Source organism: Lontra canadensis, unplaced genomic scaffold (assembly GCF_010015895.1).
Source record: "Lontra canadensis isolate GAN:19392208 unplaced genomic scaffold, GSC_riverotter_1.0 scaffold41, whole genome shotgun sequence".
Taxonomy (NCBI): domain Eukaryota; kingdom Metazoa; phylum Chordata; class Mammalia; order Carnivora; family Mustelidae; genus Lontra; species Lontra canadensis.
The window spans coordinates 16,532,859-16,545,127 of record NW_022631035.1 but is presented as its reverse complement, the minus strand read 5'-3'; the positions used below and the strand labels follow the sequence as shown (position 1 = coordinate 16,545,127).

Sequence of the window (12,269 nt, the reverse complement as noted above, 5' to 3'; positions counted from 1 at the left end):
CATCACCAAGTTAGGGGCATGGCAGGTGAGGAAGATGATGTGGAATTAGATGTTTACCCAACCGCTAAATGAGGAGTGGTTTTTACATTTAAAAACCAGAGAAGAGGGGCACCTGGGTGGCTCAGTCCGTTAAGCATCTGACTTTTGATGTTGCCTTAGGTCATGGTCTGAGGGTCATGAGAGCGAGCCCTGTGTTGGGCTCCAGGTTGGACAGGGAGCCTACTTCCGATTCTCTCTCCCCTTCTCTTAAAAAATAAGTAAGTAGGGGGACCTGGGTGGCTCAGCGGGTTGATCTCTGCCTTCAGCTCAGGTCATGATCTCAGGGTCCTGGGATCGAGCCCCACATCAGGCTCTCTGCTCAGCAGGGAGCCTGCTTCCCCTTCCTCTCTGCCTCTCTGCCTGCTTGTGATCTCTATCAAAAAAATAAATAAAATCCTTAAAAAAATAAAAAACAGAAGAAATGACAAAGCCTAAATTTATAAACATTTGTAGAAAAATAATACACCTACCAGCAAAAAGGGGGTAAAGGGACAACTTCATAATAATAATTTTTTTTAAATGCAGAATAAACCAAAAATGCAGTCCCATTTAGTCAAAGAAAGCAAACCAAGTCTTTAAGTGTCCGACACTGGCAGTCGTGTGGCAAAACTGACTTTTTCCATGGTGCTCATGGGGTAAATTAATCTGACACTTTTAGAAAGCCTCTTGGAGAGTTATTCTGAGAATTTTTAGAATATTTATAACTTTGACCCAGAAATTCTTCTTCTGGGACTCTGCTATGAAAATAATCCATCCTATGGAAAGAACTCCTTGCAGAAAGATGTTCGTGGTGAAACTGTTTTTGTCATTTAAAATAAATATCTGGTCACACAGATGTCATAAAATGGAATATGACATATTTAAAATAATGCTTTTCATGACTGTAGATAAAACAAATGCTTAGAAGGTGATGCTACTTATGTAAATAAGACCCTTTAAATGTAGTTTTATTTATAGATCTGTGACTTCAAGGGAACAGAATGAAAAGTTGATTGTTATTGGGTTAGGGTAATGAGAAAACTGTTTTTTTTTTTTGCTTTTTTTAACCTGTTTTTCAAAATCATAATGTTTTGTTACTTTTCTAATAAAAAAAAAAAAACATAGCTTTTTATTTTAAAGGAACATAGAAGAGAATGAAAATGGTGGGCAGGTGCGTGCTTACCGGGTGTTTCGAGCTGGACCAGTAAGGTTAGGGTAAAAAACGGGATGGGGTCCAAGAGAAGCTTACTCTGTTTTTATTTTGTCAGGCTAAGGACATCTAAAAATGATAAACATGATCTGCTACCAATGTAATTTAATAACTAATAATTTAATAAAGGAAAGGCCATTTGAACACCAAAAAATAGGATGGGCAGATTTTGCCATTGTGTCCTGGTTTCCTTGTTTTGAGGAGGACCTTGAGGGCTGGCTCTGGCTCTGGGGTCAGGGTTTGGGACCCTTCTCCCCCCAAAAGCCAGGCCGGGACTCTGCAACACCCCACCCGCCGGCCACAGCCACCCTCGCGGGTCCCAAGTCCCCGGAGCAGCAGCCCCAGCCTGGCTGACGTTCCCAAAGGCCACATTGAAGAGGTTGGTGCCATTTCATGAATTCCAGAGAGCAACTGGTTCTTACTGGGGAGCTCCCGCTCGCCAGCTGGTGGCTGTTCTCTGTGCAGAACAGAAGCGAAGGGAACCAGAAGAGAAGCACACGGTTTCCCAGCAGGGAGTGAGCCAGGGATGAAGATGTTATCACCGCTCTGGCCCACCAGACTCTCCTCTCTGTCACGGTTGTCGGTGTATTTTAGTTTTTAGACAAACTGAGTAAAAATCAGTCACCACTGAAATGGTGGTGTCTCGTACAAAGGGAGGCCGGGATTTGTCTCTCTCCGCAGAGCCCTCTGTGTCCTCCCTGCGATTCTCACACCTAGCTAAACGTCCCAACGAAGCCCCGGGCGAGCTTTCCAGAAGCACAGAGACCAAGATGCTAATTCTAGGTCCGGGTGGGGTAAAAAAAAAGTCTGCAGGTGATTCCAGTGCCTCCCAGCCTTGAGGACAGGCACAGAGAGTTCTCGAGAATGTTCGGGCAGGCCTGGTGGGTGTGTGAATGAGGACATGGATGGGACTTTGTTTCTCTTTTATTTATTCATTCAGTCACATAATTGAGCACATCTCACTCCATCCCGGCCTGGAGGACACTGGGCTGGGGTTTATAGGTCTCTGACGTGCTGGGGGGCGGATGCGAATCACATCTGGGTGGACGTGCTTTCTAGGCCCAGCGTTGCCAGGTGGAGCCCGGCACTCGCAGTTCTGGAAAGCCTTCCCGGGGCAGCTCCCCTGGGAAGGCCTGACTCAGGCCTCCTGCCCTCAGCCTGGCACCGCCTCTCCCAGCCACGGCCACGGAGCCGGCGGGGGGAGGACGGTAGCACCGGCGGGGGGGTGCTGGGCGTGGTGTGTCACTCATCCTTTTCTCTGGCTATCAAAGGTGCAGATAATTAATAAGAAGCTGGATCTTAGCAACGTCCAGTCCAAGTGTGGCTCAAAGGATAATATCAAACACGTGCCAGGAGGCGGCAGTGTGAGTACTTTCACACTTTCCCCGCACCCCACTGCCGTTTGTAAGAGGCAGCGTGGGTGTAGACGCTCGCGAGACATTGCAGAGAATAAACCATCCCCTGGTTCAGGGTCAACCTGTGTTCCCGGTACCCGTGGCCCGGGCTCCCCACACTGTGCCCACTGTTCTGGGGGGCCTGGGCTGCCCCAGCACCGGAGCAGGCTGCCGGGGCGGTAAAGGGCAGATGACCCAGCCCCTCTCTGTCCCAGACCAGAGACCGGGTCCTTACCCTGTAACACCCCAGGGGGGGGGATGCCACCCACCATCCAGCACAGCCCCCTGGAAGCCCCACAGCCCGCGGGAGGTTGGGCCGAAGGTGGTGGCACCCAAGTCTGGGCTCGGTCCCCTCCTCCCCTGTGACGGTGGCAGGTTCACCTTGACAGCCCCGGGGACAGCTGACCTGCCTGGGCTGACAAGCAGATGCAGCGTCTACCTGTCCTGCCTCGGGCCACAAGACGTGCGTCCAGTCTCTGTTAATGTTTGCACCCCGCATTTGCAAGGGGTGAGCAGGTCCCCAAGCCTGGGTCCGGGCTACAAACAGCCCCACCCCTGGCTGAGCATCAGGTTTGTAAAAGAGCAGAAAAACGTGCCCCAGGGGACCCTGCCTGAGGCGGGCAGGCGTTGCCAGAAAAACACCGATTTGCACCCTTTTAAGTTCGGCTTCCTCCAAATGTCCTCGGGGCACCGGAGTCCCCAGTGGGTGAGGGCCTGAGATCTGGGGCTGGCATCCTCACTGCTCACCCACCCACTCTGTCAACTCTGCCGACACCCTCCAGCCTCTCGGTGGCCACACACAGTAGGGGCGTTCGGAGGAAGGGCACCCCTTCTCCCCGGCCCCCTCCCCTGCCTCTGGGTTGGCTGGCAGCCAACCTTTAAACCCATCTCAGCGGGAGGCCCAAGCCCCTTTGAGGTCCCCCCTCCCCGGGTGGGGGGACAGTTCCGAGAGCAGGGATCTCACTCCGGGCTGGTGGAGCCTGGGGGATGGTGGTATAGCCCCTGGCCAGCTCTCTCTCCAGAACATACCCAGCCCGGGCCGCACCCCTGTGTCCAGCAAACCGCACCCCCCACCCCGAGGTTTATTCTTGCAATGTGCCGCTGTCTCCACCCTGAGCACCCGGACCCCGCCGCTGGTCCCGGGACTAGCGTGTGCTTCCCACCGCTGCTGCATGACGCTTCGGTAACGCTTCCTCACCGGTGTCTGCTCCGTGTCCCCTCTGTGTCCCTGGTCCTTGCGCTCCGGTCCCATTGCTCCCAGAAGTCAAAGGATGGTGTGGGGACTGCCCACGCCCCTGGGCTCCAGGTGGCAGATTTGACTCCTGGATTGCTGGGGTTGCTGCAGACGTGGGCTCTGGCCCGGGGAGGAAGGCTCTCTGGTGTGACACCAGTCTGGTCAGCTGGTGGCAGGTGTGCGGGGAGAGCCAAGGCTGTGAGGCCCAGGGGGCCGCAGACAGCAGACCGCTCCTCCGGGCGTGAGTTCTGGGGAGACTGTAGCTTCCCACAGCTGCTGGCCGTCCCCAGGACCTCAGGGGCCTTGCTGGGGGGGCACCCCCGGTCTGACCTGCGCTCTCTGCCCGCCTGCGGCTCACCTGTAGGAGCTGGCAGAGAGCCCAGGACTTCTCAGGCTGGCCCTGAGCGCTGGTTTGCGGTAAGGGCTTCACAGAAATCTCCTCTCCTGGTGGACGGTGGCTGGGGGGCTCCAAGCAGCTTCCTGTGTTCTGGGGGCGCTAGACGGCTGGCCTGGGCCACCACCTCTGGCCGGCTGCCCTCCCTTCCCGAGGCTGGTGGTGACTTACCGGCAGGCAGACCCCGCTCCTTGTCCATGTCGGGACCCTCCCCACCTCCTGGCTGGCTCTGGACTCCTCTCCCAGGCCTGGCCTCCTCCCTCTCTTGGCCTCCAGTCTGCCTGGCCTGGCCTCCTGCCCTCAAGCAGTCCTTTCCCTCTGCCTGTCCAGGTTCCTCCGCCTCCCTGCCCCCCTGTTCCCTGGTCCAGGCCGGGAGGAGCTCCTTCCCAGCCTCTCGACGCCCCGTGCAGCACGCGCCGTCTCCCAGACCTGACTCCCTCAGAATCGTTCCTTCCCCCCCGGACTCACCCTCCCAGGTGTGGCTGCCACCCTGTGCCAGCCCCCCCCAGCCTCACTCCGCACACCCCACACAGGCCAGGGGCACCTGTCAGCCCCGCTCAACTCGCCATCAATAAATGGCAAATGCCAACACGATTTTCATTCACGAAAATAATTTGGAATCATTCCAGGTGATTTAGACAGAAGTAGATCTCCTTTTTTTTTTTTTCTGGTTCTCTGGCTCCAGGCCATCTCTCACCTGGGTCACCCCAGGGGCAAGGAGTGGGAGGCAACTCCCCACTCCATGGTGACTGGCCTTTTGTACCCACAGGTGACCTCACACTGGTGGCTGCTGACAGCTTTAGGAAGTGTCCATCAGTGACCATCCAGGGATGCCCCCTCCCCCGCCATGGCTATGGGGGGTGCTGTGGGCATGTCCCCTCCAGGGAACTGTGCCTTGGGCTGGGACTGGTGGCTCACTCAGGGGCTGTCACCCTCTCTGGAGGGCAAGCCACATGCTGGGCCGTCAGCTGGTTCTGAGGAGCCCTGAGGCCTCCCCTACCTGTGTGTGTCCCAGCGGGTTATTCTGTGCCGCCTGGCCATCTCCTATCACTTTGCTCCCTGGGCTACAGAACCCAAATGTCCAGGACACTGTGTGCCCAGGTGCCGGCCGGCTCTGGGTCCTGCTTGCTGACGGTCAACGCTCCCGCTTTGGTGCTGGGATTTGTGGGAGGCTGTCTTGGGAGCAAGCCCCCCACCAAGCCTGCTCTGCCGCTCCTCTCTGAGGCCCAGCCACCAGCAGACCCAGCTTCCTTGCTTTTGCAACAAGATTTTCTAAATGTCGCACACACGGATCGTGCAGATCCCTTCTGCTTTGTCCCCACTTACTGTGGTGTCTGTGTCACGTCAGGGAAGAGTGACTCTTTGAAACCAGCGGTGTGGGCTCTGCCCCATGACAGAGGCTCCCTGTGTCCCCCTGAGGGACGAGGGCACTCCGGTCCCACTGTTATTTTGTGAAGACACGGCTCCCCCCGCGTGGGGCGGGGCTGGCAGAAGTCCGAAGATGCAGCTTCCCACCATGATGAGGGGTGTGTTCCTCGGGGCGCCGGGAAGCATGGTCCCAGCAGGGCCCGATCTGCCGAACTCAGCTGCTTCTCAGGGTGTGCTGCCCACAGTGAAATCATCCCGTTTTATTCTTTGTCTCTCGCTCATCGTCTCTCACTCCAGGTGCAGATAGTGTACAAGCCAGTGGACCTGAGCAAGGTGACCTCCAAGTGCGGCTCGCTAGGCAACATCCATCATAAGCCAGGTAGCCCCTGCAGAAGGCGGGAAGGTCGGGGATGGGGGCAGGACCGGCTGGGGGGTGCCTTCTCCTGAAGTGGCTGGGAGGGATGGAAGGGATGGGCTGGCCAGGGGGGCATTGGAAGTGGAACTTGCTGGGCCCCGGGAGGGGCGGCTGCCCTGTCTCGCTCCTGCACGGGGTGCTGTGCTGGCCAAGGCAACGCGAGGAGGGAGGGCAGAGGCTGGTCCTGAACCCCAGCTCGTGGTTCTCTGAACAGGTGCACATAGGGCCTCTGGAGCTGGGGGAGGGCCTGATCTGGCTCCCGGAGGCTGGCTTGTTTGGTCCCCAGCCCACGTGGGGGGGCCACTTCACCAGCCATTGCCATGCTCCCGCTGTGACTTTGTTTCAACAGAAAGCACTGTTGGGGCTCTGCCATGCTTGCCTTTCTCCTCCCCGTCCCACACCATGTAGAAGCCAGAGTTAGCAGCCGTAGATCTCTCTGCGATGGTGGGACTGTTCTAGACCTGCTCTGTCCCGTATGGTAGCCACCACCCACGTGTGGCTGTTGAGCCCTGGAAACGTGGCTAGTGCATTTGACGAAATGAACAACTTTTTAAAATTAAAATGTAAGTAGCTACACGTGGCCGATGGCTACCATCTTGCCCAGCGCTGATGTAGACTCTAACTCCTGCCTGGGAGTCCAGAGTGAGGGCTTCTGCCTTAAGCCCGATTCAGAGGGGCATCGTTGCTTGAAGCGTTCCCGTGGGGAGGGAAGGCCGGCAGACACGTGGTCTGGACTATGTCGCATCGGTTTCTGGCTTCCCTGGGACATGCTGTGGGGGTTTCGTCTCTCCCGGTGAAACCCATTCCTCGCCTGGGGCCACCATCCTCCTATGCTGGGAGCAGCTTTCTCAGGTGGCTTTATCCTTTCTCCAGAAAGGAATGGCATTGGCCACTTCCCCAGGCCGTGTCCCCCATGCTTGGGCTCGGCCCTGAGCATCCGAGGAAAGAGAAGGGTCCGGGCCCTGGCTCGGTTAGAATGCATTTCGCCATTTAGTTTCATTCAGAGCTTGTGCCTTTCGGGACGTTGGCATAGAAAGACTTCACTCTCTGCAAGCTTAGAGTCCGGAACCGTTCCTCCCGGACTGAATTGTCTGTGACCTGTGCGGTAACAAAGGGGGAAGCGTTGAGCGAGTATTGGATGCCCACTGTGATGAGAGAAATGCAGCAAGCTGTCATCAGGCCCTTTGGAAGGGCTTACCTGGGCCCCAAGCACCTTCTAAATGAAGGGTAGTCCTACCCCCTCGGAGAGGAGAGGCGGGCGTCTTCCCAGCATCACGAGCTCTGCCCTCCTTCAAGGCGCCGTGCCCCATGTGCCTTGTTTCAGGAGGCGGCCAGGTGGAAGTCAAGTCAGAGAAGCTGGACTTCAAGGACAGAGTCCAGTCGAAGATTGGGTCCCTGGACAACATTACCCATGTCCCTGGCGGAGGGAATAAAAAGGTAAGCAGGGCAGGGCAGGGCGGGGAGGAGGCTGCACTTGGATATGGCCGTGAATGCTTTCGCAGCCTGGTCCTGTTCTCCAGAGGAGGAAAGCCGAGGGGCCTGTCTTGGTCGGCTTGATGGGGATTCTCAGCAGGACCGTGATTGCCAGATTTGATGTCCCCCCGCCCTCCACCCAGACTCATGGGTCTCAGGGGCCACCTGGGCACCTGGAGTTTCGAAAGCTCCCAGGGGATTTGTCAGTGCCCTTGAAGGTGAGAGCCGCTGTGCTTGGTGACAGCAGTCGGCCGGTGGCTGGCAAGCATCCGCGCAAGGAGGCAGCGGCCCCAGAGCCCGCCCCAGCGCACCACGAACAAGTCATGGGAACATAACCTAATTTTCTAAGTGGGTCACTAGGCAGTTAGAGCAAAACAATGCTGCTGAAATCCAGGTTCCTGCAGAGCACCTGCCTGTCTGGCACAGAAACGTCCGTGGGGAGGCTGCTGGCCCGAGATCTCGGCGATCCCCGCAGTTTCTCGAGTCTCCGGGACTCACTGTGTGAGTGTGGGGGAGGGGGACACGAGGATGCGTGTGGCTCTGAGCAGGCTTCTGCTGGGGGTGTCACAGGATGTGGGCTCGTGGCTGCCCTTTTCCTCTTTTGCAGAAATGCAGCCAAAACGCCCTCTGGGGGGTTCCCACGCATGCCTGCCTTGAAGTTCTGGAAACGGCTCTTCTACCAGTTTATAGCGCCTCCCAGCACTGACAGAGCTGTGGGGGAAGGAGACTGGGGGGGGGGGGGTTCCAGAATGGGCACAGACTCTGAGACCTAGCCCAGCATTGAGAAAGTGTGCTGCCCAAGGTGGCCCGGCTGGTTGGACATGGCAGCAGGCACAGCACGCTGAGCTGGGTGGCAGCCGGGAGTCGGCTGGGCCAATCGCCCCCCACTCCCGCCCCTCATCCCCCGTGCCTCCTGGTTCAGCACCGGGCCTTCTCGATAGACACACCCCATGTTGTGTTTGAGGGGAAGGCCCTATGGTACAGTTTTGTAGAAGAACCTCCTGGGATGGTCTTAAAGCAGAGGCTGCAAACTCAGGCCTGCCCCTCCCTGGGTTAAGGCCTTGGTGACTCCCTGGCTGAGGGAAGGTCTCCGCCCACCCCTGGAAGCTTCTGTGTCCTGAGCAAAGCTCTGGGCTTGACTCTGCTTGGAGGTGTGACCCTGGGCAGGATGGGCGAGGGCTCTGCACGCATTTCTCCATCAGCAAAATGGACAGAAATAGCCACATCCCAGGGTGATGGGGAGACCCAGATGAGACCATGTTCTGGAAGGTTCCTGGTACTTGTAGCCATCTAAGAATGTGAGTCTGAGTCAGGCCTGAGTGTGAACTTCTGTTTTAACTCACCTTTGTGCAGGCTCAGAAGGGTGGGCCTGGCCCACTACCCAGAAGACACTGTCCTGATCCCAGAGCGTCCCCTCGTACTCAGTCCCCGACTTCCTGATGTGATGAGCAAAACTGCTAACAAGCAGTGGAACACAGGTCCCCTGACGCCTGAGCCCCTTCCAGTTTGGGAGATTTGGGGACATTCCCAGGACCCTATCGCTTTTTTCTTCAAGACTCTACCATTAATGGTTATGTCCCAACAGCCTTTCAAATACCGTGATAGGGAAGGGCTGTTTTTGCAAAGCACTGCACCAAAATGGACAAGATACCCGTAGAGCTTAAATGGGAGCCTGGCTTTTTGTTAAACCCACATTCACGCCCCCTACAACGGGGGCTCTTCACCCCCGGGGCCGCGGACTCCTGAAATCGTGCGGAGGAATTGTGGGCGGGCGAGCACATGCCTGCCCGCGTATACATTTTCCTGGCTTCACCAGATGGACAACGGTCCCAGGGCCCAGAAGAGCAGGGAATTCCTGTGTCCACCACGTCAGGACTCATCAGGAATGATTATGAACTGCTCATGTCTCTAGCAGATGCTTTGAGCGTCCCGGGTCTCCTGCGGAGCAAAGACCTCTGGGCCTCTGGCTATGTTCCTGTTTCTGTACTTGACAAAGAACTTCATCACGCCAGGATTTCTAGCCCACCTGCCAGTGCTGCCCACAGCTGCTGCCACCTCCAGCACCCCCACCGCACCCCCATCACCGGCGATGGGGAGGAATGTGTGTGGCTCATGGCTGGCCAGCAGTGACTCTGGTGGTGTCCCTTACTCATCTCTGGCTTCTTCATGTGTTTTTCTTTTCTTTTTTAAGGTTGTATTTATTTATTTGAGAGAGAGAGAGCACAAGCAGGGGGTAGGGGGAGAGGGAGAAGCAGACCCCCCCTGCTGAGGAGGGAGCCCAATGTGGGGCTCAATCCCAGGACTCTGGGTTCATGACCTGAGCCCAAAGCAGGCAGACTCTCAACCGACTGAGCCACCCAGGCGCCCCCCTCCTTCATGCTCTCATTTGCAGCTTGTTAGTATCTATTAAAATCAAATGCCTTCCAGCCATTCTGCTCCTAGGAGGCATCTCCCCTTGTGGTGAAACGCCGTGCACAGGCCGGTACTCAAACAAACGTTGTGATGAGCAAGGACGCGGGAACAGTGCGAAAACCCGCGCTCAGGGGAGCAGGTGCATTTTCGTAGAGGGCGGTAGAACAATCCACGGGACAAGCATCGGGGAAGCCAGGGGCCGATAATGGAAGTCCTTAGGCCAAGAGACTGAAGCGTAAAGCATGTGATATCGTCACTGTGTGTATTAAATACACAGACACACATCTCTATATCACGTTTGTGCATGTGTGGGAATTTCTGGAAGGACACACAAGACACGAACGACGGTCATTGCGTCTAGAGAAGGGAAGCGGGTGGCCGGCAGGCAGGTGACGCGGGAGCCGTGTGCAGATGTCCCCCTCTGGAAAGGAGATCACACAGCCCCCGCTGCCACCACGGCTCCCTTCCCCCTCCTCAGCCCGTAGGCAGGCCCGGGCTTGCCCCGCTTTCCGGGGCTTCGCTCACCCTCCCTCACCTCCTCTCTTGCAGATCGAAACCCACAAGCTGACCTTCCGCGAGAATGCCAAAGCCAAGACCGACCACGGGGCGGAGATCGTGTACAAGTCGCCCGTGGTGTCTGGGGACACATCTCCGCGGCACCTGAGCAACGTGTCCTCCACGGGCAGCATCGACATGGTAGACTCGCCCCAGCTCGCCACGCTAGCCGACGAAGTGTCCGCCTCCCTGGCCAAGCAGGGTTTGTGATCAGGCCCCCGGGGCGGTCAATAATCGTGGAGAGAAGAGAGTGTGGAAAAAAAAAGAATAATGATCTGGCCCTTCGCCCTCTGCCCTCCCCCAGCTGCTCCTCACAGACCGGTTAATCGGTTAAGCACTTAACCTGCTTTTGTCACTCGGCTCTGGCTCGGGACTTCAAAATCAGTGACGGGAAAAAGAGCAAATTTCATCTTTCCAAATTGATGGGTGGGCTCATAATAATAAAATATTTTTAAAAACATTTAAAAAGATGGCCACACCCAACATTTCCTTGGGCAATTCCTTTTGATTCTTTTTTTTTCCCCCTCTGAGTAGAAGAGGGTGGAGAGGCTCTGAAAGCTGCTTCTGGGGCATCTCAAAGGACTGGGGCGCCCCTCTCTGCCCCATCCTGGGGGTGTCACAGAGGCAGCGGCAGCAACAAAGGATTTGAAACTGGGTTCCGTGTTGGAGCTGTGGACGATGTCAACCTTGTAGGGGGGGGAGGGGAGGGAAGGGGAGCCCTGGGAGAGCCTGGGTGGGGGGAGGGAGAGGGCAGAAGGGAGAGCATGGGAGGGGGTGACAGGGGCTTGGTGGGGAGGAACTGCTGCCCTCGGCCAGGAAGGGCAGCAGGAAGGGCAAACTGCAAACTTGGACCAAGTGGCCTCCTGTGCTTGGTGGCTCCGGGTCTGCTGCGGGTCAATGTGCCACCCTCTGGAGAAAGGCTCCGGTCCTTCCCCTATACTGCAAAGGGACGGTGGTGGGAGGAGGTGGCCGTTTGGCGGGAGGGTGGCAACTCGCGGATCACTTCCTCGAAGACTGACCTTGATGTCCCCAGTGCTGGCCTCTTTCTCCCTCCCTGCAGGGTGGGGGTCCTGAGCTGAGGGGCTCCCCTTGGCCCCACGGAAACCCTGTTTTATTGAGTTCTGAAGGTTGGAACTGCAGCCACGATTTTGGCCACCTCACCGATCTGGGACTTTAGGGCTAACCGGTTCTCTTTGTAAGGACTTGTGCCTCCTGGGGGCATCCGCCTGCTCCCCAGCCTGGGCCTCTGGCATCTCTGGGTGTGCCGGGCTCCGGCGGGTGGGTCCTGAGCCTCCTGTCCCTCCCACGGCCACTGCAGCCACCTGTTTCCCCCACCCCCCACTGCCCGCCATGCCCGTGTGTCTGCTGTACGGAGCCCAGTCACTGCCTGTCCCCCTCATCGTGTCACAATGTCCCGAGTCCCCAGCCTCACCACGCCCCTTCTCAGCAATGGACGTTGTTTAGATGCGGGAGGCACCTGCTCTCATCTGAGGGGTGTGTGAGTGAAGGCAAAGCCCGGGCACACGGTGAGACCTCGGTCTCTTGGTTTAAGCTCTGCTCACCAACTGGTGTGTCCCCACGAACCCGATGACCTTCCTCAGTTCCTTATCCCCACCTCTCCTCACAGACGTGAGCCCAGGTGGGCTCAGGGAGGACCCAGGATGTTTTTGCCTTGTTTACTTGGAGAGCCTTTTCCTCCATGAGGGTCTGGCCCCCCTCCTGAGCTGAGCTGGCAGCAAGTTGGCTGTCCTGGTTCCAGAGGTGGCACCAGGACAGGCAGATGAGGCCGCCTGGGC

General features: G+C 57.1%; 1 protein-coding gene across 15 annotated transcripts in view; it reads left to right on the top strand.

The window, feature by feature from the left end:
* The window catches only part of MAPT (microtubule associated protein tau), a 93,219-nt gene extending 82,278 nt beyond the window's left edge, over nt 1-10,941 (top strand). For 11 of the 15 annotated variants that reach the window (XM_032870941.1, XM_032870937.1, XM_032870942.1 and 8 more), the window contains 4 exons: nt 2,500-2,592; nt 5,916-5,997; nt 7,358-7,470; nt 10,468-10,941. In XM_032870941.1, coding sequence (XP_032726832.1) covers nt 2,500-2,592; nt 5,916-5,997; nt 7,358-7,470; nt 10,468-10,683 — 504 coding nt within the window. In that variant the 3' untranslated portion in view covers nt 10,684-10,941. The remainder of the gene's footprint in view (nt 1-2,499; nt 2,593-5,915; nt 5,998-7,357; nt 7,471-10,467) is intronic. The other 4 variants (XM_032870947.1, XM_032870944.1, XM_032870948.1 and 1 more) reach the window with 1 other exon arrangement.
* Nucleotides 10,942-12,269: the final 1,328 nt, after the last annotated feature.